Source organism: Bactrocera latifrons, unplaced genomic scaffold, assembly GCF_001853355.1.
Source record: "Bactrocera latifrons isolate USDA-ARS-PBARC rearing strain unplaced genomic scaffold, ASM185335v1 scaffold_697, whole genome shotgun sequence".
In the NCBI taxonomy this organism is placed as follows: Eukaryota; Metazoa; Arthropoda; class Insecta; order Diptera; family Tephritidae; genus Bactrocera; species Bactrocera latifrons.
Window position 1 is genome coordinate 50,127 of NW_017537375.1, and position 24,180 is coordinate 74,306.

Consider the following 24,180-nt stretch of genomic DNA (forward strand, 5'->3'; position numbering starts at 1 on the left):
TCTACTATTAGTACCGTACAAATCAAACAACCAAAAGAATTGAAGGTTAATTCAACAACTCGGTTGTGGACTTGCTTACTAGCGTATGTTTTAACAGCACTATTACGTGGGTTACCTTTTGTATTTTGTCATCTGGCAACCATCTGGTAACTTACAATTTTATTATAAAGTTTGACATTTTTGGTGTTATACATACATACTTAGAACATTTTGACATGCGCGCGCTACTWGTGTTGTTTACGGTAACTCAAAATATTCTTCTCATCCAAAAATGGAATCAAGTCACGAACATTATCGTGCGRTTATTTTTTACAACTTTTTATGTGAACTAGCTCAGCAGCTTCATGATGGCTGCCTTTGTTCACGTTGGATCCCACTCACACTCAATTTGTCGATAGCTCAAAAAAATCTCCTTTCGATTAGTCGAAATAAACATTAAGAAATATGGTAGCAGTGCTTCAAAACGCGTCTATGACAACATGACGGGTGAAGATTTACGTATGAGCCTTAAAATAAACTGCAGTCGACCACTTTATATATTGTCTACACATCAATTCCTTTTAGAGTGAAACGTGACTTGAAATGAGTTGCTGTGAAAGAAGCTGGTGGTTGGTTCTGACTTTCTATTCTTCAGTGCGATTGTGATTATTAACAATTTATTGAAGATCTTACTGCGTACAAGTTTTTCTTTCAATGTTATAAGTATTAACTTTAATATTGATGTAGAAACGCTTTCAATTTCGTGTTTGGCATACGTTAGATTAAGTAAGATCGCATGTGAGAAGAAGTCCTGTGTTGGAACTTATAAAATAGCAAAACGTTTAGCAGCCAGTACAAATTTGCAAAATGTCTGAAGGTATCCCAAGTGTTTTAGTCTTGACCTCCCAAACACGACACAATCGAGAAGGAAGTGTTGAGTTGTTTCCACCTCATCTTCTTCCATACAGCTTCTGCAGATGGCGTCKGGTTAGATTCCTAGCCTTACAGCATGGGCGCCAATAGGGCAATGGCGTGTTAAAATCCCCCTAACTAGTGAAARGCTAGCCTTACTGAGGGCAAATAGATCAGTAGATGTCTAGTGATCGATCTCGCTTTTCCCACAGCACATGTACCGATGATAGCCCAGCGCTGGTCAAGCTCTCGCGAAGCCCAGCTATGTAGTAGTAGAACACAAGAGGGATACGGGATCACAGACCCGCTACCATTCTACTGATAGCAGTTCTAGTATGCATTTCCTTGCCAGTTCATCAGCTTTACAATTTCCTGCGATTCCGCTGTGACCTGGCACCCATACCATTCTTATCACAAATACAGTTCATGCTTTTAATAGCGAGGTTAGGTACTCCTTGATCAACACTGAACAAACTGTTAATGGTTTGCATATCTAGAAGTAACTGATTTAGAATTATACTAAATAACCTTGTTCGTACATAGTGCAAGGTACATATATATATTATAATATAACTTCGCTGATATTTTTTGCATTGCTTTCCTGAGAATTTTTCGCTTCGACCACTCTGAGTAACTGCAAGTCTCGTAACCACTTTCGTACCAACTTTCAGATTTTACTTTAGAGTAAATGAAAATTTTTTCATAAAAATAAAGTTTTAGTGATTAAAATTTCCTTTATTCAATTGCGGCCTCACTCAATTAAACAAAAATATTCACCCAAAAAAAAAAAAACAAATCACTTATAAACCAGTATAAAATAAATTCGTCAATTACAAAATCTTTATTATCACACAATTTCCAATCGCTTTATAAAAGACACATACTAATTTCCTACACAAGCAGCTTTACAGTCTGATTTTCTTACAAAATTATTGCCGTTTCCACCGCAACCACCATAGTAGAACTGCTTACAAGCATTCGAAGTGAAATCGTAATAGTAGCGACGCAACAAGGCGCGACATTGACCAACTAGACGCGGCTGCGAGCAAACTGAAAATAATRCAATCAATGCATTTAAAGATCTTCTTAACGCATTATACAAAATTTTTTGATAATTTATGTTTGAAATATTTTCTTACCAACATTTTGCGCATCGACGGCCAGAAAATTCATAAGCACCACTAAGAAAAAAACGCCTAAAATCGCACGGCTGACGGACATATTTTAACAATTTTTTATTATCGGCTATATCTTAGAGCTGAAGTTGTGACTTCGCCGAAGCAGTTGTTCAATTACTGACTGGTAATAATAATATTTTGCTTTAATAAATATTTTTCAATTCGGGTCTTCGTTATAACTGTTCATGTATGTATTTAAGCAGCTGTTACAATTTGTATAAAATTCCATAATGCGTAGAGAGGCTCATATTCATTCAGGCCAATTGAAGTAATACTATATTCGCCTCTGTGTGCAGTTATGTGTGCAAAAGACGTATATATAAATGTATAATGCAAATGTATTCGTAGGTCTAGTTGCCGCTACTAAAAGCCCTACTTACAGCAATAACAAAAATATAAAAACAAGTAAGAACGGTCGCATTTTGAGCTAACYGTCTTACCCAGAGTACAACCTTCTAAAAATTTTAGTTAATATTTCTATAGAGAGCCAATGTGTTTTAACGTGAATACCTGTCTATGAAAGACTAAACTCCACGGTGCTTTCTATTGCTAGAAGCACGTAGATCAATACAATGCGTTGATCAGCGCCCCAAAGCATAAATGCATTTTGCATTTAATCCTTGGTTCCAATTGGTTCGGGTAGATAGGGACACCCTAGTCACCKTGGTCGGGTACGAGGCCCATCAAAAACCTCTGCCGTACTTTGGATCCGGCACCCGGCCGCAGTGCGACTCCACATTGGAGTTACCTCCAAGGGCTTACTGCTCCCCGTGGTACCAGGTTATAGTCTTTGGTCTGACTTTGTAACTATTTGCTACTTCCAGTTGAGTTCCCGTATAAACTCAATGACTGGTTGCATTTGTAGCTGTGACAAATGCCTTATATTTTGAGATATARAYATAAAGYTTAGAATTTGACTTCCAGCTGAATATTATAGCACTTATTTGACTTAGACCATGTTGACATCAAAACATGGTCTCTAAAGCCTGACATAGTGCATATGGCTTATAGTCGCCTCTTACGACAGGCATGCCTTGCCGCGGGTATATTCGGTTTCCCCCCGCCCTGGARGGGTCCCCCCTACCAGCAGGGGGAAATATTTCTATAGAGTCTAATCCAAATTTAATTATTCTTCTTCTTATTTATTGACGTTGACACCGCTTACGCGGTTATAGCCGAGTTTACAAAAGCGCGCCAATCGTTCTTGGCGTCAATTGGAGATACCAAGTGAGGCCAGGTCACTCTCAAGCTGCTCTTTCCAACGGAGTGGTGGTCTTCCACTTCCTCTGCGTCAAATACTCTCAAACCTGGAGTGTTTTCATCCATTTGGACGGCATAACCTACCTAGCGTAGCTGCTGTCTTTTAATTCGCTGAACCATGTGGATGTCTCATATTCCATCGAATGCGATATTCGCCGTTGCCAATGCGCAAAGAAACATTAAACTACTGCAGAATCTTTCTCTCGAAAACTAGTAACGCCGACTCATCAGATGCTGTCACCGTTATGCCTGCCTAAGCACCATAGAGCAGGACGGGGATGATGAGTGATATACAGAGTTTGGTATTTGTTCGACGAGAGAGGACTTTCCTTATTGGTGTTAATGYTCGTTCCAAGACAGATATAATTATTCACGACTTCGAAGTTACGACTGATTAGATGAGACAGTGACATAGGAGCCAAGCCGCGAGTACGACGGCTATTTTTTTGATGGCAGGAGATATTTCGTCTTGCCCTCATTCACTATCAAACCCATTTGCTTCGTATGCTTATCCAGTCTGCAGAAAGCAGAACCAACGGCACGATTGTTAAGGTCATAGATATCGATGTCATTTTGCCGGGATACCAAATTCAGACATAACGGCATAAAAGCAGTTCCTTGTCGTGCTGTCAAAAGCATCTGTGAAATCGACGAAGATGTGGTGTATGTCGATCCTCTTTACACAGGTCTTTYCCAAGATTTGACGAATGGCGAATATCTGGTCAGTTTTGGATTTTCCAGTCCTAATCCATTCAGCAATCTATCGSTCACCGCCGCTTTGTTGTTCTTCAGACGGGCAATTGCTATTCGAACTACTTCATGATCGGGCAATTGAACGCCCTCTTCGTCGTCATCTATTGAGGAATCAGTGTGCTCTTGACATAAGTCCCTAGATCACTTAGGAGTTCTTCATGCTCCGGTCTGGAAAMCTTCTGCTAGTTCTTCTTTTTCAACTTCTTATGCCTTCTCACACGCATTGTGTTCGATTGTAACCTTGCAGTCTGGTAGGCAGTCTGTTTTCTTTCCACTGCGACTCGGCATTCCTCATCGTACCAGCTGTCTTTTGCCTTTGTACGTAAAGTCTTGAAACGCCATCCAACAGTTCCGCCGAACCTTYTTTGTGTTTGTTGACGTGTGTTTTTTGCTAAACAGAAGCAAATGCGTATTTTGACYGCAACAAGATAGTAATCCGAGTCGATGTTAGGACCTCAGAGCGTACGCACGTCTAAAACACTGGAAATGTGTCTTCCGTATATCACAAGATGATCGATCTGGTTGGTAGTTTTTCGGTCCGGAGGCAGCGAGGTAGCTTGATGAATTTTTCTATGCTGGAATTCAGTACTAGCCGCATTTGGAACGAAGAGTAACCTAAAAAGATTATAGAGCTGCAATTTCATTCAGAAAAAGCGATTTGGTATAGTTTGTGAGCTTGTGGAATAATCGGTCCATATTTCTTCAAACCGGTTGTTATCCCGAATTTATGCCCGAAATTGAAGTTACGGCGTGATCTCGACGACATTTGGCTTTAACAAGACGGTGTCACTTTCTGCAAATCGCATCAAGCAATGGTTTTATTGGAAGATCGCTTCAATGAGCAGATAATTTCACGTTTTAAGCCGGTCGATTGGGCACCAAGATCGTGTGATTTCACACCGTTAGACTTCCATCCCATTTTTATTCAGTCCTAGGAGCAAAGCATAACGCATGTCATTCGCCAGTTCCCAGTCGAAATGCTCGAACAAGTCATCGAAAATTGGACTCAACGGATGGACCATCTGAAACGTAGCTTCAGAAAATAAATGACAAAGAATGTTTTTTTCGAATGATAACAAACATTCCCTATTAAATTTTAAGTTTCTGTGTTTTTCTTCAAAAAAGTAGTCAGCCTCGAAATGGTTCACCCTCCTCGTGCCGTTCACGCTTTCAAGTACCTACACAAATTTCATTTAAACATATGCAATTTTTATTTTATTTTTTATAAAATAGCCACAACTTATTCAGATAATGCAACCAGCTGTAGCTCTCTTTGTTCAAATCAATAAAATATATTATCTGTGTATACTTCATTGTCTTTAGCAGACAGAGCTCCAGCTGATGAGCTCCGCGGTAAATAAATTTAGCATCTACTTAGCATACATTCATATGCGCATAATAATACCGAAAATATTGCGCAATCAGCAGCGACAGACAACATTCCGACCGAATTGTGAAACTCCTTTGCAACCATTGCATTTCACTGTTCCGTTATGACACGTTATTACAAGAACACATCACACTGAAGTCCGAGTCTTCCGGAAAGTAGTCCGGCAGTCCAGCTGCATTTTTTATGGCAACATCATATTCCTTTTTGCATAACACGGCGAAATCACGCTCGGCCGCTTTCGCCTTCTCCTGCTTTTTCTGACATTTTTTACACTCTTTGAGTAGCACCAGCAATTTCTCTAAATCCCGCATTTCGCGTTTTCTCGATTTTCGGGCAACGTTTCGAGATGATAGCATGTGCTTTAGTGGTGGCGATGGTTTTTTCTCCTCTTCGACTATAAGCTCGTCTAGTATGCTATTCAATCGTTCCAATTTGTCTAGCGTGCAATCAGTACGTAACGGTACACCCCAGTATTCTTCGAGCGCATGAAATTGATTGTTCGTATCTGATTGTGGTTTATCAAATTCACCACTTTTCCTTTCTTTTAATTTATCTAGCGCAGTTTTTCCGTTTATGCTGGCTTTCTTCATTTGTACAGGAACTGATTGTTGTTGTAAATTCATTTCGAGCAATGGATTTTCTTTAGCGATTTTCTCATCAACAACTGATTGCACTGTTCCGGCACGACTTTCGGCCTCCTGAGTTATTTGACTGACTTTCGACTTTTCCTTACTCTGACGTTTTCGACCTTTGCGAACATTTTGACCACGTCTACTTTGYTTCATATCCTGTCCGCCACTGTCAAGACTTTTAATACTTTTTTTTCTACCTTTTCTCTTTCTTTGTGCTTTTTTGAGCCCATCTGATGTTACACTTTGTTGGCTCTTGCGACTTGATCTTCTTCGAGCTCGACTTCTTCGCTTGCCAGTACGTCGTCTCTTTGCACTTTCGTTTAAATCGGAAGTGGCACTTTGTTTGGATTTTAGTATTTTTCTTCGTTTAGTCAACTTACTGCTCTCCTCGCTAGCAACTACAGCTTCTAGTGGTGGCAATACGCTTTTAAGGCTATCGGTTATCTTCTGTTCATTTCGATTGTTACTTACGTCATGAAAAACACTTGTAGCACTATGCGATTTCAGTGAAATTTCACGTTCATATTGCTCATTGGTCATTGTAGGCACAATGTTTTGCATTGCATACGTTTCGCGCAAAAGTCTCGCTKTCGGCTCCCAGCTCATGCGCTGCTTTTTAATTATGGTAGCTATATCCATGCCCGTTGTGTGTCTTCTCTTAATATTCGCCTTTTGCATCCAACGTCTGGCATATTTACGCATTGCGCTATATTTCTGTACGATGTCAGGCATAAGTTCGGAGTAAATGTCGGTATTTGGCTCACTTCCACCCATTCTACGTAAGATTTSTAATTTATTGTGGTTTACTTGGGTAATTTCTCCATTCAAGCTATGCTCGACCGCTGCACGTAAAACGTTATTACTTACGGCTGGTTTTAACTGCTCGCTATAGGTCGCCAAAGTCCGTTCTAATTCGCCGAGTTTTTTCGTGCTCTGTTTATGTCTATATACTGCTTTCATCAGAACTGTCGTTCGATTTTTTATTTGCCTCTCTAAATGTTTTTGCTCGGCCCGAAGCGCATCGTATTGTCGGCTGAGCTCTATTAATGCATTGATTTTCTCCTTTTTATATTTTTCTTCCCTCCTTCTTTTAGTTATACGATTGGTACTAGCATAAGTTTTACTCTTCTCCAATTGACGTATTCTTGTTTCGAGAGATTGCTGTTTCGTCGCTTTGTAGAATCTTGCGAATGTTGAATTAACACCACAGAATTTGTTGAATTTATTTGGTGTTCGTAGTGTTCTTAAATGTAAAGATTGCTTCCAAGGTTGATAGCGCATTTTTTTTTTTTTTTGTTTTTAATCTTATCTTGTAACTATTTACGTTGAATATATACTAAAAATTTATGTACCTCAATTTTGAATTAAAAAGAAATTGGAAATGACAGTTTTCGGCAAGTGCTCGCAATGAAAGCCGATTTTTCAATATGAAAAGAAAGGTACTTGTAATTTGTAATACAAGTATGTATTATATTAGGGCTCACTCTAGGTGTAATGCCCAGTCAATTTGAGAGATTAGCCATCATCGCGCCAGTCGTTTGTTATTTTCGCARCTTGACGCCAATTSGRGATACCAAGTGCAGGCAGATTCTTCTCCACCTAAACTCTCCAACGAAGTTGAGATCTTCCATTTCAGAGCTGGAGTGTTTTCATCCATTCGGACGATATGACCTAGCCAGCGTAGCCGTTGTCTCTTAATTCGTTGAACTATGTCAATATCGTCGTATGTCTCATACAACTCATCGTTTCATCGAATGYGATATTCGGCGKTGCCAATGCGCAAAGTACCATAAATCTTGCGCGGAACCTTTCTCGCGAAAACTCGTAACGTCGAGTCATCACATGTTGTCATAGCTCACGYCTCTGCACCATATAGCAGTACGGGTATAATGAGTAACTTATAGAGTTTGGTCTTTGGCACGTCGAGGGAGTACTTTATTTCTCCATTGCCTACGCAGTCCGTAGTAGACCTGTCGGCAAGAGTTATTCCGCTTTGGAATCTGAGGCATATATTGTAGTTGGTGTTAATACTGGTTGCAAGATAGCCAGAAATMGCAWGGAGCTAWATCAGGAGAATGCGGTGATTGCGGTACGATATTRGTCCAAAATTTGGYKAAAAACTCACGAAGAATCAATGCAATATGCGACGGTGCCATGTGGTTTCGGCACATAATTCCGACCTCATTATATGAATAGCTTTACATAACACTCAAAYAGTATTCCTCGTTGACAGCTTGGCCGATCGGAAGGAATTCGGATTTGCAGCACAACTCGATTGACCTGCATTGACGTGGCCTTTTCGGCTTCGTTGCACCTTTGCCACGATATTCGATCTATTGATCACCTGTTGCCGGGTCGTAGGCATACATCTAAAACTCATCACGTTTCATGACATCCTGGTTGTGGGAAAGCATGTTTCACAGACGCGTATACTAAACACTAATACTTATTTTGATGTGAAATTTGGCATAGAATCATACTAACTACTAAGTCATACAGTTCTTCGTATTTGTAGTTAGAAAAGCTGCTATCACTTCCGATGTCAAGAAAATTAAATCACATTTTCTAACACAGGCTTTCTTAATTACATACATACCTCCTTAAATATATCTATTTTTAGAAACACAATTTATGATCGTCCCGCTTGGTAAAGGTTCACTCATTATAAAGGGTTCAGTCGCCGCAATGTGCTAGAAAAGCGCCCTCCGTTGTATAAGCTCGGTCGCAATCACCGCGACCAATCTAATTCCCGCCCAGTGRACGTGCATAAATTTCCATTGCTCTAGGGAAATTTGTATGTGCGTACATAYRTATGTACGGCTTGAACACATTCACACACATGAAATAGATATAGATGCAATGATAATATCAAATGCAAAAGAACGCAGATCAACAGGCTTGGTAATGATGATGCTGGCAGAAGTGTCATACTTGTTCGCAAAAGGTTTCAGATTGTCTGCGGAGCTWTTAGAAGATGTCATATTTTAGATTTTGGTTTGAATGGGATTCAAAGCTACGTTATTACAATTTTTTTTAAATTTTTTAAATTTTTCATCGCTTACATGGTAAGCTGCTTTTAACGAASTTTGATCTTTTGGCAGGAAATGAGAAAACCTTCAATTATACTTCTGACAAGTATAGGAACTTTGCTTTCGGTTTCCTAACTTTTGTTAGCTGAGAAACATAAACACGCGTTGGCCGTCCTTACAGGTGGACTATACTTCTAGAAAAGCTTTCCATAARAAATATTAATTTCTTATTGACGGCATAACCTCTGTTCAGTCTAATACCAAAATGCTCTTCAGGGATAAAATTAGTTGATGAGAAAAGTCCTAAGCATTTATTTCAACGATAGATTATCCGTTGATAGACTCACCTGATGTTGGAAGCTTCACTTTCACTTCGTTTATATGGAGGCTATCGAAAACAATTAACTCAGACTAGCCGTGTCACTAAGCATCATCTTTCGGCATCGGCCTCAGGGGAGTTGTTGAATTATCGTTTTTTCGAGTATGTAAGCGGCTTTATWCATTCTTTAGTTTAAATGCCTTATATTTTCTAGACCCCTCTGGAAAACTTGCAGAGTTGGTAGACCTAAGCAACTAAATTCAGCAGCATTCGATTAACTTTTGTTTTCGTTGGTCTACCCTTTCCACTATTCTTAGCTTTTGTAAGTGSAATGTAACCTCATACCAAAGTAAAGTATGCGTATTGATCCGGTAGCCGATCTTCTGGAAGATTTCCGAAAAGCGGATTTTGGCRGTGAAGAAAATTATTCTGCTTTAAATTATTTCAAAAAAAATTTATTACACCATTACTTAAATGCAGGTAACAGAACTAGAATTAAAGCCACATGGTTTTTAGTTAGCTCTAACCTTCAAAAGGCGCTTATTTGACAGCTGTCAGATCATTASTTTGTGAATTGTATCATTTTGAGTGAATCAACTTTTCTTATTATTAAAAAAACAGTTTCCGGATACTGCCCTAGGAAAAACAACTATCAGAGATTGGTATGCTGAGTTTAGACGTGGAGAATAAAACACCGAAGACGGTGAACACAGTGCACGAACAAAAGAGGTTGTTACCGACGAAAATATCCGAAAAATCCACAAAATAATTTTGGATTGCCGTACAGTGAGGGGATTTGAGATAGCAGGTACTCTAAAGATATCAACTGATAGACACATCATATCACTCATGAGTATTTTTTATTTTTTTTTTAATTTTTTTTTTTTTTTTTTTTTTTTTTTTTTTTTTTTTTTTTTTTTTTTTTTTTGTGAGAAAGTGGGTACTATGCGTGCTCATCTTTGACCAAAACCAACAATCATTCAGTCATCCGAGTGGACTACACATAATGAACCCGCTCCAAAGCGTGGAAAAACACAGCAGTCGACTGGCAAGGTTATGGCGTCTGTATTTGCTTGGCGCTTGGAATTCTATTAAATACCGTGAAGAAAGTATCTTAGATCATTTTAAGGACGAAATCGCCGGAAAGGGACCACATTTGAAGTAAAGGAAAGAGCTTTTTCACAAAGACAATGCACTGTATCACAAGTCAGTAAAAATTATGATAATTATGATCTGGCCCCCAGCGACTATTTTCTGTTCTAAAATCTCAAAAGAAAACGCGTTGGGATTAAATTTTCGTCTAATGAAGACGTGAACGCCAAAACTGAGGCCTATTTTGAAGCAAACAACAAATTGTACTACAAAAATGGTACCCAAAAGTTGGAAGCGAATTTTGTCTAATAAAAAATTTGTTTTACTATGGTAGCGGAATTTTCAATTGACCTGTTAGTGATCAAAGYACCGGTCAAAATTTTTCATTATGACAAAATGGGGCTTTCAAAAAAAAAGTCGTTTTTGCGAGGCGAAATTTTTCTCACTGACTCTAAAAACAACGTTTGGAAAAAAATGCGTTTTAGAGCTGATTCAACAAAGTTATAACATACTTACGTCTATATGYATAGCCGAAGCTTTTTGCCGGATCAACTTTAATTTTTCGGAGAATATTTTCACATATAAGTAATCAAGTGGATATAACGGCTTAGATGCGAAAATTCAAACCCAGCCAGTGTGGAAGAACGGTCTTTATTGAGAAGTCAAAAAAAAAAAAACGCACGTTGAAAGATCTTCAAAGCAGGACAAGTAGTTGAGACTCGAAAAATACCACTTTCCGTTGTGCTAGCCAACATTCCGCAGTGTTAAATTCGTCGCTACACAGTACATACTTATTGTTGCTGTTGCTGGGATGATAGTGCATTGCGACCATGCCCTGCAGCACTGAAAATGCATCAAAATAATGAGCATGGAATGTGCATTTAAAGCATGTCGATACCTGCCTGTGAATCAATACACTCTACTTGCCCCCCGCCACCCGGCAACTAAGATTRTGCGCAATCAGACGAAATGAAGAAGCGTCTCGGTAGCAATAAGGGACGAGGGCGACGAGGATCAATAGCGCGATTGATAGCACAAGCGACAGTAGTGCTTCCAGCATTTAAGTTGGCCGAGCGTTCGGAAGGCGGCAGTGTAGCTAATTGTGGCCGCACATTTATAAAAAATATATATATACATACATTTATATACATATAAATGCCTCGTTTCCTCTTTGCCGGTCGCTCGAATTTGTCGTAATGCCGAACAGCTGTCGTAATTTTGCTGCGATTATGGATTTRGTTGGCTATGTTGTTAGCGAGAGGTTTGTTGCTATTGTTGTAAGCCATGTACACATGCAGATTATTCGCTTTATAACACGCACTCGCCGGCACATACATACATACATACTCATGCATGTAATGTAGCGCATTGAACGTGTCCGTCAGTTGATTTGCATATTTTGCTGGCCGCAGAGTATCAACAGCACAACAACAACAATAAGAGTTATCACAACAAAGCCAGCAATTGCTCGGTTTAATGTAAAAATGTAATAAACGCGCAGCAGCAGCTGAAGCGCCCCATAATTTTCTCGCTGCCTCAGCCTTGCGAGATCGATGTATTTTTTGATGTTCGAGAGATCGCTGCTTGGAGATTGGTTACAGGCGAGTTCTTGTAAATTGGAGCAGAAGCAAAGCAGAAAGTGTATAAAATTACGCTTACAGGGCACAAACAAATATATGTGATATTTTTCTAGGGGACATACGAGGTCSGTTTGATAAGACTGCGACTCGGTTGATTTCTCACAAAATATCATTTACATGCAACTTTAGTCCAACTACTCGTTTTATGGAACTGAGAGCAAACAACTTATTGAGTTCGGCAAATAAACAGTCTCGTAAATATTTATAATTCGAAGCAGCATGGCTTCGTGGGTTGAACACAGCTTCAGTTTTGACATGAAACACTCAGCGAATATTGAAATTGGAGAATAGTCCATCAAAAGTTGACTATGACCTCCCGGCCTTTCGGAAAACTGTCGAAACATTGACTGTCTCTAGATTAAGATGTGAAGAAGCTTAAAATGGATCGATTCATATTGTCTAAATTGAACCCGTTAAGTCTATTTTAATATACGCAACCCTTAAAAAATGGCTCGGTCTCAAAATATTTTATTCAAATTAAGTGATCTTCACAGAAACGAAMCGAGTAGCTCTACTGAGCCCTTCAGTAATACCAAACATTCGACCAAGGACTTAAAGCGCCAAAGTATTAGCTTTTTCTTACTGAAATATTTTGACAGGCTTCTAAAGACGCGCATAGGGGAGGTGCATTCCGAAAGACCATCTATTTTAAAAATATGTCAGTGAATAATGCACTGCATAACATTGTGCCCTGCCCTTAGGTAGCCATAAGGCTTAAAGAATTCGCTGTTCGGAACTTCCTAGATATTGATATTGATACAGCTCTTGATCGGTTTGGCGTTAAATCGAACCACAAATTCCTTATTCTCAGTCTTCTATGCGTGTAAGTGACGGAATGAGGCAGCATACGTGCTCTGCGAAATGTGAGTTGGAGCCCACCACAAGATGGAGTTTTTTCTCCTCTTCTATGAATCTTAGTCGTTAACGACCTGCTGAAATTTGAAGATCGTTGCTGCAGGATGATTGGTTATACAGACGATCAAGTACACATGGTCAAAGSAAGGTTTTTAGTACCGTTTACAAGTTGACGCGAGGGTATCTCAGCGTTGTAAAAAAATTGGGCGGCCGGAAGTGGCAATTAACCCGACGAAAGGCAAGAAGGTATCGATTGCCTTCTACTGCTGCAAAAAAATTATTGGCAAAAGTAATCTTCTCACTCTATGACACCATAAGCAAGCCATTTCTATGGATGATAAGGAGTGCCTATCCTCGTTATCATTTGCATGGAGGCTAGGTCATAGCGGAATCGCGAGCAACTGTAAAACTACTGATCTAGGAACCCGAATCGGTAAAATKGAAAAAKCGATCGTAAGAGATCCAGTGAGCTCTTTGCCTTTAGTAAGACCAGCGTCTTCTCCCTGTCGGCATCTATAATGTTGAAAATYTTACCGGAGGCGATCTGTATGTAAGGTGACGAGGTAGAAATATATCAACACTTTCTTATTGAATTCTCCGCGTTTGCGATTYCACGGCTCAAAGACTTGGAAGCTCACACCTTCAGATATCCCACCGAGCTCGTGATTGTAAGATCGAAAACGGGAGTTCTGTTTTTGTGACATCACAACGRATTGCTTATAGTAGCCCATGTCTGATCTCCGAATCAGCAAAAGAATCCAACATAATCGTTGTCTTGCACAATACCCAAGGTCAAATTTTGTGAAACTATTTTTCTTAATAATTAAATACACCATATAAGGGCTTCAATTAGACCGGTCAGTGTGTACGACAGCTATAGCTTAAATTCGATACTTTATTACCTGTATATTAAATAACACATACAGCTACAATATAACATAATTTTTATTTGCAGCTCACCACCAACTTTAGGCTTCTGCAAGCGTGCTTTCTGTCGTTGTCGTCGGCAGCATCTACATTTTTCTCACCACCACCGTATTCAGCATGTCGCATCAGACCGCACGTCGCGCACAAGCGCCTACAAGTCTCGAATGTCCGCTGGCATCACTGGGACGCAACAGTAGCACCGTCATCGATTCGCTGACGGGACATCATCAACCGCCATATCATCATCCACTCAGTTCCAGTCCACTCGATCCGCAGGTCTATCAAATGTCACGCAAATCGCCGGACCTCAGCATCGACGCCGACGATATCATCTACACACCATCGGCTTCGCAACAAGGTGATACCGTAGATGGTCTGCTCAATGAATTGGTTAACATTGAAGAAGATGCGGAAACTGCTGCAGTAGCTGCAACGGCGCTGAATGCGACCGCGCAACGTAATCACACGCTACCAGAAATGTATCAGTTGCCGCATAGCGGCTCACATGGCGGTAGTACAACAGGCGGCCGTATAACTAGACATCAGGGTGGACGTTGCAGCGTACCGACGGTGTCCAGTGCGGTCAATGGTGGTAGCACACGTAATATGCAATACTTTTTGGAGAAGAAAATGGACGCGCTCTACTTGGGCAATGCGATACGTGCGCTTCCCTTGGGTTCGGAGGCGAGTCATTTTCAGAATGAGCGCTATTTTCTCGAAGACGGRCTGCGTAATATATGCAATTATAATAATGGCACCGAACGACTAGCGGGTGAGTTTCGGCAATCGTGCAAATTTTGATGAAATTTATTTTAATTGCACTTTTCTTCATGCTAGATGCGCACTACTTGCGCCACCACGCCTCCAGTCCCAGCGAAACGAGCGGTTCGGATCGTTACCTGCTAAATCGCACCGGTTCACCGACGGATGCATTCAGCTCTTCCAATCATTTGGAAAATTTTGCCAATACCAGCAACAATACCACATCCTCTAACCTTGCGCTGGATCAACGTTTCCATCATACCAAAGTGAAAAGTCTCTCCGATGGGCTATGCAACATCGGACGCTTCTCACCTAGTCTGGATCAAGGTTATGCCACGCTTGTTTCGCCCTCGCCAACGGGTCATCATCCAAACACAATCACAACGCATAGCATCGTACACCACCCACCGCCGTCGACSACCACTTTAACAACAGTGACACGCACACGACACGACAATGTCGCGCCACCACCATGGAATAAGAAGACCTTCCGTTCGGGACCACTCTTCGATCGGCTACCCGACGATGTGGTYTTGAAGATTTTCAACTGGTTCGACAGTTGCGAGTTGTGTATTTTGGCGCGSGTGTGTCGACGTTTYGACCAACTYGCCTGGCGCCCAGTGCTCTGGAAGGTGATCTCGCTGAAAGGTGAACACCTGAATGGCGATAAGACGCTAAAAATGATTTTCCGACAATTGTGCGGGCAAACATGCAACGGCTCGTGTCCGGAAGTTGAGCGTGTAATGCTCTCCGAGGGCTGTCGAATTTCCGATAAAGGYTTGCAGTTGTTAACGCGACGCTGCCCGGAATTGACACATCTGCAGCTGCAAACCTGCATGCAGGTGTCGAATCAAGCGCTCATGGACGTACTTACAAAATGTACAAATTTGCAGCATCTCGATGTGACSGGTAAGTACGATTGCAAGTGTATTAAAGTGTAAAGACTTTATAAAGCTAAAATGGAGTGACTTATGTTCATCATTTTATATCTTCCAGGCTGCAGTCAGGTGGTCAGCATCAGCACGCATCCAAATCTGGAACAACCACGCCGTCTGCTGCTRCAATATTTAGATCTGACGGATTGTATTGTCTTAGACGACGTCGGACTTAAAATCGTGGTGAAAAATTGTCCACAACTGGTGTATCTATACCTTAGACGCTGTATAAAAATTACAGGTGCGTATTGACAGAACTCACGCAATAGTTTTAAYCAGCGATAAAAAAGATTTCCAACTCGAATGTCATTGAAAGTGTGAACTTTGACAGTTGGGTTGAGGTCATGGAAGAAGAAAGACGGCCAAGCTGACGGCATCCCTTTATCGCTGGTTATAACTACATACATACAGATATATGTATACTAAATTATTATGCTTCCAGATGCCGGCTTGAAATTCGTACCAAGTTTTTGCATCGCACTCAAGGAGCTCAGCATATCCGATTGCGTAAACATTACCGATTTCGGTCTCTATGAACTCGCCAAACTCGGCGCTGTTTTACGTTACCTCTCCGTWGCGAAGTGTGATCGCGTCTCCGATGCTGGACTCAAAGTGATCGCGCGTCGCTGCTATAAGCTGCGTTACCTAAATGCGCGCGGCTGTGAAGCGGTGAGCGATGATTCCATCACTGTGCTGGCACATTCCTGTCCGCGTCTGCGTGCACTTGACATCGGCAAGTGCGATGTGAGCGATGCGGGTCTGCGTGCGCTCGCCGAAAGCTGTCCGAATTTGAAGAAGCTCAGTTTGCGGAATTGTGATATGATAACGGACCGTGGCGTGCAGTGCATTGCTTACTACTGTCGCGGCCTACAACAGCTGAATATACAGGATTGCCAGATATCGATAGAGGGCTATCGGGCGGTGAAGAAATACTGTAAGCGCTGCGTTATAGAACACACAAATCCAGGTTTCTGTTGAGGCGTCAAGTGTTATACATAAATGGCGTGTTGTACGCATGGTCATTATAATTTTTAGTAAAGTGTGTGTGGCACAATGGTGAATAGAGGCAATATAATGAATTTCCTGTATGTGCGTTTAGGTTTTTTGGACTTAATGAAGTTAGAAATATTTCACAAAATGAAATTAAATTGAAGTAGCACACAAGATTTCGTATAGACTTTGCTATACTGCTCACTTGAAATACTCTGCATTTAAACTTATTATYACAAAGTAATTTTCATCTAAACKTGGATTCGTAAATGGAGTTGCAAAAAATATACACAGCTGTCAGAAAATCATATGCACTCACATAAAACGGTATAACTGCATAATTATCATTTCCTTTTAGCCCATCTTATTCTTTTATTAATACGCTACTTTGACCGGCTAGCGCAGCTTATACTAGATTTTCCAATTTTTTAATGAATTCCAMCAAACTTGTCAGTTTACGGAAAATAATGCGTAGCAAATATTTACATATGTGTATTTTACTTATTTTTTTAATTTTATAGAAGCAATCTATGTTTAGGTATTTGCTGTCTCAAGCGTTGTGCAAACGTTTCTATCTTCATTTACTTATATATATAATATTTATAAAACATATTTTAACGAACTTGTAAATACAGTAGATACATATAAATTATGCAAGTAAATTAAAATTTCGTTAATATGATAATTGATGAAACAAAATTATTTAGTATAATTGACAGTGTTTGTTTTTGTTTATGTAAATTATTATTTTTTATTGAATTACATATAAAAATCATTATATATGTATGCATATATTAATAATAAATGACACTGAACACAATTGAATAAACGCGCWTCATTTAATTGTTAAATCCTTATAKAAATTATTTATTGCGCCAACACATCTAATTTGTATTCAAAATGTGTAGGAATTTAAATTTTTTGTCATCCTGTTGTCGGTTAGCAGTGCTGCCAAGTTCATAAAAGTATATGCCAAAAACATCTGATAAACCAATACCAGGTTTAGGTTAGAAACGATTGTGTAATGTCAACTTGTAAACAGGCAATTTTCGCATTACTGACTAAAAGTTTACAGTATTTTCACATTAATAAATAATATTGAAAGTAAAGGTGTACACTTTCGATATTTTCAAACAAAAACGAACTGAAACATGGCGAAATATTTGGCGCAGATTATTGTGCTTGGCAGCCAAGCCATTGGTCGTGCATTTGCGAAAGCGTTGAAGCAAGAAATAGCGGCATCACAGGAGGCTGCACGTCGCGGCGGTGGTGGACAGCAGGGAGAAAAACGTGCGGAAGCTAATGCGCGAACTGGTAAATTAAATGCTAATTATATTTATACAAATWAGTATTTCAATTGCATTTGTCTTTTTACATCGTTGTGCAGGCATGACATTGGAAGAGGCCAAACAAATATTGAATGTGGACGATTTGAAGGATCTGCAGAAAGTTATTAAAAACTATGAACATTTGTTTGCGGTGAATGAAAAAGCGAAAGGCGGTTCCTTTTATATACAGTCAAAAGTGTTTCGTGCAAAGGAACGTATTGATCATGAGTTGAAACATCAAATGGATGCGGCACGGTCAAAACAAAGTGAAACGTGATGAGGTGCAATGCTATTGTGATGAAAATAATTAGCAATTGCGCATAATTATTTGATATCTATAAATAGGTTAATTTTTCTAGAATTTATTTAACGTAAGCGGTAAAAGAAAATCTTTGAAATTGCGATGAAAGAAAAAAAACGATTGACAGTAAATACAACGTAGAACAAAGCACGGGCTAAAAATGCAGGAGATCAATGCGCTTGCCATGTTTTTTGTATAACGATCAAAGGCATTGTAAATAAGAAAATGTTAGTTTAGAAATAAAACTTGAATTTATTTTAAGATTTTGCAAAAAAGTGGCTGGAAGACAATAAGTTCCTTTGTACTGTGTATAGAGCGCTTGACTAACACCTCTCCTGCTTTCAAATAAAGTCTTTAAAGTGCGAGCATGTCTTGCATAAAAATATATATGAACTTGTTGAAACTTAAAAAATATGTGTAAACATTAATAAAAAAATGTTTTTATTAAAAAATGCTCTGTACATTATTTCCAAGATAATTTTTGGAAATGCAACACTATTATGTTTTTGTTACTTTTAAACAAAACAATGTTAACTTTGGTATCACCAAGGTAAGAATACCCTTCACAAATAAAAAAAAAAAAAGGTTCCATACAGGAACTTCATTTTGATCGTTCAGTTTGTATGACAGCTACATATATGTGTTTGATAAATGCAGCTGTTTGCGGAGAACAGGACGTGCTCACAATTTCAGATCGATATCTCTTAGCTCAGAGATTAGTTTTTAGTTATACAGAAACACGGACAAACAAACTGATATGGATAAATCGACTCAGCTAGTCAGAATGATCGTGTATATTTATACTGTGCTGTGTTGAACACAATGCTCGCGACAGATTGCAAACGACATCTGTCAAATATTAAAATACACACGTTCTTATTGACACACTTATTTTGACAGCTGCACGACAGTTGTCGTTCTCACTAACTTCAACATTTTCTTATATTTGCCAACGACAGTAAGACGACAGTCGAGAGATGAGGAGGAGTGGTGATGCCACTAATAGGTAAAATGTCAAATTACTCAAAGCTCTAATAAACCTGACGTTATTTTACAAATAAAAGCATAAAATATCTCTGTTACATCATTTGTAATAACAATTGATAATTTAAACGRATAAATTTACCTATTTACTTATTTTTTTGCATAAAAAATTTCACTTTGAACARAATATAAAAATTTCATTGAAGTGCAAGGTATTAGTATGGCCACAACGAAATTGTGTACATGCAAAATGGACAACTGCGTTATTTTGTTCATGTMGTAGGATTCACAACGCCMTTTTCAGTTCACTGTCGTGCTGCTGCAGTCTATCGCGAGCATTGTGTTCAGCACATGACGAACACAGCTGGTGGGACAAAACTGCCAGGTTTAACAAAATTGCGAAATTCGTAGTTGCCAGAATGTTCGATGGCTAAGTATAATAAAAGATCTACTATATAAGGGCTGCCAGACTGTACAGCAGATACAGTTCTAATTTAGAGAGCTGCCGCGTAGAGTTAAAAACCGTTTCCCCAATTGTTGATTAGCAGCACTCTGCCAGCTACTTCCTGGTTTTTAAAAAGCCTTTAATACCAAGAGAAGAAGTTGTGGTTAAGTTAGCAGGAACATAACAGACAGTTGGTTGCTATTAAGACATTGCGGAAACTGGCCAAAATGAAATATAAGTATGAAGTTTTAAATTCAGATTACAATTTGTTATTACATTCCTTATATTTTGTGCAACGCCACTAAGAAAAATWGCCAGTTGCAATTAATTTTATTATAGTTTTGTTAATTTATTATTTAAGCCGATATACATTTATATAAATGTATCGATCCCGATATTATTTTTCCAGAAAAAGAGTAAACCCATGCAACACTGTAAAGGTACAAAAAAAAAAAAAATAACAAAAATGATAACATAGGAATTTGGAATTAAAACAAAAGTTAATAAACCATTTGTGCAAATATATATCCTAAAAGATAGTAATAATTTTTCATATTAAAATAGTACGATACTTAACATTGAAACGCAGCTAGACAGTGAGTGTGTTTTCGAAAACGTCAAAACTCAAACGAAATTCCAGCACAAAGTACACGTACAAAGATTAATTTCCTACCACCCAACTACAGCAAGAGCAAGAACAGATTCCCATTTACAGACGTTATCGTTCTGCATGTCTGCGCATTCCAACGTAAGTGAAATTTTCTTTGCAGCGAAACTGAGTATAACGAATTAATGCTTTCTAGCAAATGTAATTCCTTTGCAGTGACAGTTTTCAGAGGACCTTCGCCGAAGTTGGAAGCAATAATTGAAAAGTCTCTAAAGTCAGCTACTTTCTTTAAAAAAGCTCCATATTGAGCCAGAAGTCAGCATTGTAAGGCATTGGCCAAAAGCATAGCTAACATTACAGTTCAGCAATCCTATATACTATAGTACGCGTATCTGCAACGTACTTGCATGTAATATCGATTAAAGTGTGCAATTTTATAATAATGAGTCTTCATTGACACATATTAAGTAATAATCGCGAGTTTTCAAGTGTAACATATTTATAATATTTTACGTATGTACATATATCATTACAGAAAATCCAACATATTCGCATATCCAAAAATTCGRAATTTATTGATTTACAATTGGTCATTGACAAAAAACACACGGTCAAATAAATGCTAATTTTACCTTGCCCCCGTTCTCTGTAAAACAAAAACAAAACAAAAAAATTAAGCAAAAATAGTGAAACTAAAGGGTTTTAATAAAATTAAATACAAAATATTTTAACATTGAAAAGTTCATATTGGCCAAAGAAAGTAAAAAAGAAATTGAAAAAAAGCAAAAATAACCTGCAAAGTAGTCAACAGCCGTAGCAATCGTATAACTCAGTGTTCGTGTTTAAAGAACTCGTGAAAACGTGAAGAGATTCGTGGGAACTTGTTCTCCACACGAACAAACAACCCCTGTTATCTTATTCGGGGCATATCTATTGTACATTCCACAAAAACTTTGTGACGCGCATTTAATACTCGCCACCCACTAACAAAACAACAAGCACAGCAGCACTATAGTTTTGTCTTGCAGTGTGTTCGTTATTCTGCTCTTCCACGCACTAGTTACTACCTTAAGACCATAATCGGTACGACGTCTACAAGTCTACTCTTGCACTACATACATATTAAGTTACTTGGAGTCGGAAACACTCCCACCAATACACACGTATCAATTGATATAGAAAAGTGCCAGCAAGTGCATTGTTGGCAAATATATTTTGCGTGAAGAAAAATTTGTAAAAGGAGAAAACCAGTTAGTGGACGAAAATGTTCTCTGGCCTAACAAATCAATTTACTTCATTGGTGGGCGCCGTCAAGGGCGGTCAAGCCGACGAAGATGTGCCTGCACCTACCCAAGATGCTGTTGCCGCTCCGGAAGTATCCGCTGCTACAGCAGCACCAACACCAGCTGCAGGCGCCGAACAAGCAGCGAATGCAGCTGGCGTCAGTGGGGAGCAGCCTGTKGAAGGTGAAGAGGGCGCTAAAAGGTGAGTAYTTTAAAATATAATAAAAAGAAGAAGAAAAACACAAACGCTAAATTGCAACTGAAAGTTTATATTTCCTTTTAACTATGAATTTGTTTTTGTTTTTGGTTTRTTGGTGAATCGTACAATATTTAATCATTGGGAAATATTTTAAAAATTAATTAAAAACAACTATTTTGGTAAAGTKAATATATGTGATACTAGTGGCATAAGTAACATATAGTATATTTTTAAATTTATAAAATAGCAGATAAAATTACTTAACCTGTAGTGTTTGTAAATTAATTCATTTGTAGGTGGTGTATGAATAGTGCAAATCGGTTTAAACGAATTTAAAATGCTGATCAGTTTACAATTTGATGGCATTTAAAAAATTTGAATGTGTTAATAACGAAAGTAATTTCAAATTACGCTAATACTAATTTGACCTACATAACTTTGTTGTAACACTTGTGYCACTGAAAAATGTCACTCCCTTAGAATACATAACCTTGTAATTATGCAGTTAATCCAATAGCAAGTTAATACGCAGTCACCATTTCTTATATAATCAGAAGTTATAAACATTTTCTGTTAGAGTAAAGAAAAATTATTTACCTTTCCAACCTCGTGACTAACGCGGCACTCACTTAAGCATTTTTGCAGCTGCCAAACCCAAAATCTGCAGAGTTACCCATTATAATGGCTACAACGGTGAGAGTAATGCGTAAAAAGTGGAGTGCAAATGAGTAGATACTCACATATGACCTCCATCCGACATGCCCTTTCAACTGTTATCAAGTTGCAATGAGTACGTAACAGCGAAAATTAAAATGAAATATTTTGTTCCATTTTTAACTTTGCAACTTACGGTGGAAAGGGTTTGTGTGACACATTATTCTTATCAGCAAATACCAGATTAAAGTAATAAAAAAGAACAATAATGCGCGGACATAATCGTAAAAGTACATTGTCAGCTGACATTTTTGCTCAGTGAAGCCCTTGTACCAATTTTTAACTTTGCTTCACCTTGTGGCAGAGCGCTCAATTACTTCTTTTTAATAATTATCATTAAAAAAAACGTGGAACCCGAAAATTATTGTTATTATTTTTCACTTGCATAATTATTTGCTGTTCATATTTCATTTTCAAGCAAGMAATTTTTAATATATCTGATTATGAGACAAGTGTATACAACAGCTTTTGACATTTCTCTATTATCCACAACGGTATTTATAAATTTTGCATGCTCTTACATGACTTTGTGTTGCTGGCTGAATACCAAGTATGTAAATATGCAACCAAACTGGTTTCCAAGCTACCGGTTCAACAATTACAACTTTGATTTAGATCCCTTAAGAACTTTATATCAATTTTTTGATTATTGTTCTTATTTATTGCCTTTTCTTGCAATATGTTTTTGCATTTTCGTGTTCTTCACGGCTATTTGAATTTATCATTCTCACGCTTGATTCGTATTTTTGGCGTTTATTTTTWATATTTGCATGTATATTCATTTATGCAACTACAAATTTATCATGCTAACTTCTTTTATGCAAGCATAGCGTGTTAAAGTGACCTTGCTTATTGTTTTTTCATAACAGTTATTCTGCCTTACCGAGAATTGTTATGTGTTGGCATATGTAATTGAAGTATTTTTTGTTTGTTGAAAATTATGAACTAATATTTTTGACATTTGACACAATTTGTTAAACWCTTAAGTTGATTTAAATATAATATTTATTCTTTGTTTGGTCTAGTTTTTCTATAAAAAATAATGAAGAAGTGTGTGTGTAAACATGGAACGTACATATATATATGTATGTATTTATAGTGCTTGTATCCATTAAAATATTACTGTGTGAATACATACATACATACATATATACATATATTTAAATAAACGGGTTAAATTTGTCGAAATTATAATACGAATTCGCTTTACTATTGAATACCGAAAAACGGCAGTATTTAGTCGAAACTAAAAAGCTTTACCTGGTTCTGATTGCTCAGTTTGTATGGCAACTACATATATSCTATAGTAGRCCGATCCGAACAGTTAACTTGAAGATTGTAGCGTTGTTTTGGACAATAATTCTAGTCGGATTTCGTTAGTAAATCTCCTCAAATAAAAAAGTWGTCCATACAATAGCRSCCAGTTTGTATGGTAGCTATATGCTATAGTAGTCCGATCTGAATAATTTATGCAGAGATTGTACCTTTCCTTTGAATAATAATTCGTGTAGAATTTCGTGCAGGTACCTTCTCAAATAAAAAAGTTTKCCTTACAAGTACTTGATTTTGAAAATTCAGTTTGTATGGCAGCTATATGCTATAGTAGTTCGATTTCTAAAATTTCTTCAGAAATTGTGCGGTTGACTTGGAAAATTATGCATGCGAA

At 38.3% G+C, this 24,180-nt stretch overlaps 4 protein-coding genes across 7 annotated transcripts in view; 3 read left to right on the forward strand and 1 right to left on the reverse strand.

The window, feature by feature from the left end:
• LOC108975755 (F-box/LRR-repeat protein 7) overlaps positions 1-17,354 on the forward strand; it is a 47,633-nt gene extending 30,279 nt beyond the window's left edge. For all 4 annotated transcript variants that reach the window (XM_018944458.1, XM_018944456.1, XM_018944460.1 and 1 more), the window contains exons 3-6: positions 13,995-14,738; positions 14,804-15,637; positions 15,725-15,904; positions 16,106-17,354. In XM_018944458.1, the coding sequence (XP_018800003.1) occupies positions 14,084-14,738; positions 14,804-15,637; positions 15,725-15,904; positions 16,106-16,641 (2,205 nt within the window). In that variant the 5' untranslated portion in view covers positions 13,995-14,083 and the 3' untranslated portion in view covers positions 16,642-17,354. The remainder of the gene's footprint in view (positions 1-13,994; positions 14,739-14,803; positions 15,638-15,724; positions 15,905-16,105) is intronic.
• Positions 1,709-2,172, reverse strand: LOC108975756 (kunitz-type serine protease inhibitor HCRG2-like). The gene is made up of 2 exons (XM_018944461.1): positions 2,031-2,172; positions 1,709-1,941 (listed from the first exon to the last, which is right to left on the reverse strand). The coding sequence occupies exons 1-2, from the start codon at positions 2,110-2,112 to the stop codon at positions 1,775-1,777; spliced, it is 249 nt and encodes an 82-aa protein (XP_018800006.1). The 5' UTR covers positions 2,113-2,172; the 3' UTR covers positions 1,709-1,774.
• A 305-nt stretch (positions 17,355-17,659) lies between the features above and the next one.
• On the forward strand, positions 17,660-18,778 carry LOC108975752 (mitochondrial import inner membrane translocase subunit Tim16). The gene is made up of 2 exons (XM_018944454.1): positions 17,660-17,967; positions 18,041-18,778. Exons 1-2 carry the CDS (start codon positions 17,805-17,807, stop codon positions 18,256-18,258), a joined length of 381 nt encoding a protein of 126 aa, XP_018799999.1. The 5' UTR covers positions 17,660-17,804; the 3' UTR covers positions 18,259-18,778.
• Positions 18,779-20,199: 1,421 nt separating this feature from the next.
• On the forward strand, positions 20,200-21,803 carry LOC108975754 (synapse-associated protein of 47 kDa-like; the record flags this gene model as incomplete). Its single annotated transcript, XM_018944455.1, is given in 2 exon segments — positions 20,200-20,459; positions 20,535-21,803. A coding segment is annotated over 1 exon segment (221 nt), but the record flags the coding sequence as incomplete, so codon positions are not given.
• Positions 21,804-24,180: the final 2,377 nt, after the last annotated feature.

Bases quoted from the DNA above. Each gene is read 5' to 3' on its own strand.
- LOC108975756 (XM_018944461.1), bottom strand. From the start codon at position 2,112: ATGTCCGTCAGCCGTGCGATTTTAGGCGTTTTTTTCTTAGTGGTGCTT.
- LOC108975752 (XM_018944454.1), top strand. From the start codon at position 17,805: ATGGCGAAATATTTGGCGCAGATTATTGTGCTTGGCAGCCAAGCCATT. The intron at 17,968-18,040 runs GTAAATTAAATG...ATCGTTGTGCAG, and splicing joins GGAAGCTAATGCGCGAACTG to GCATGACATTGGAAGAGGCC.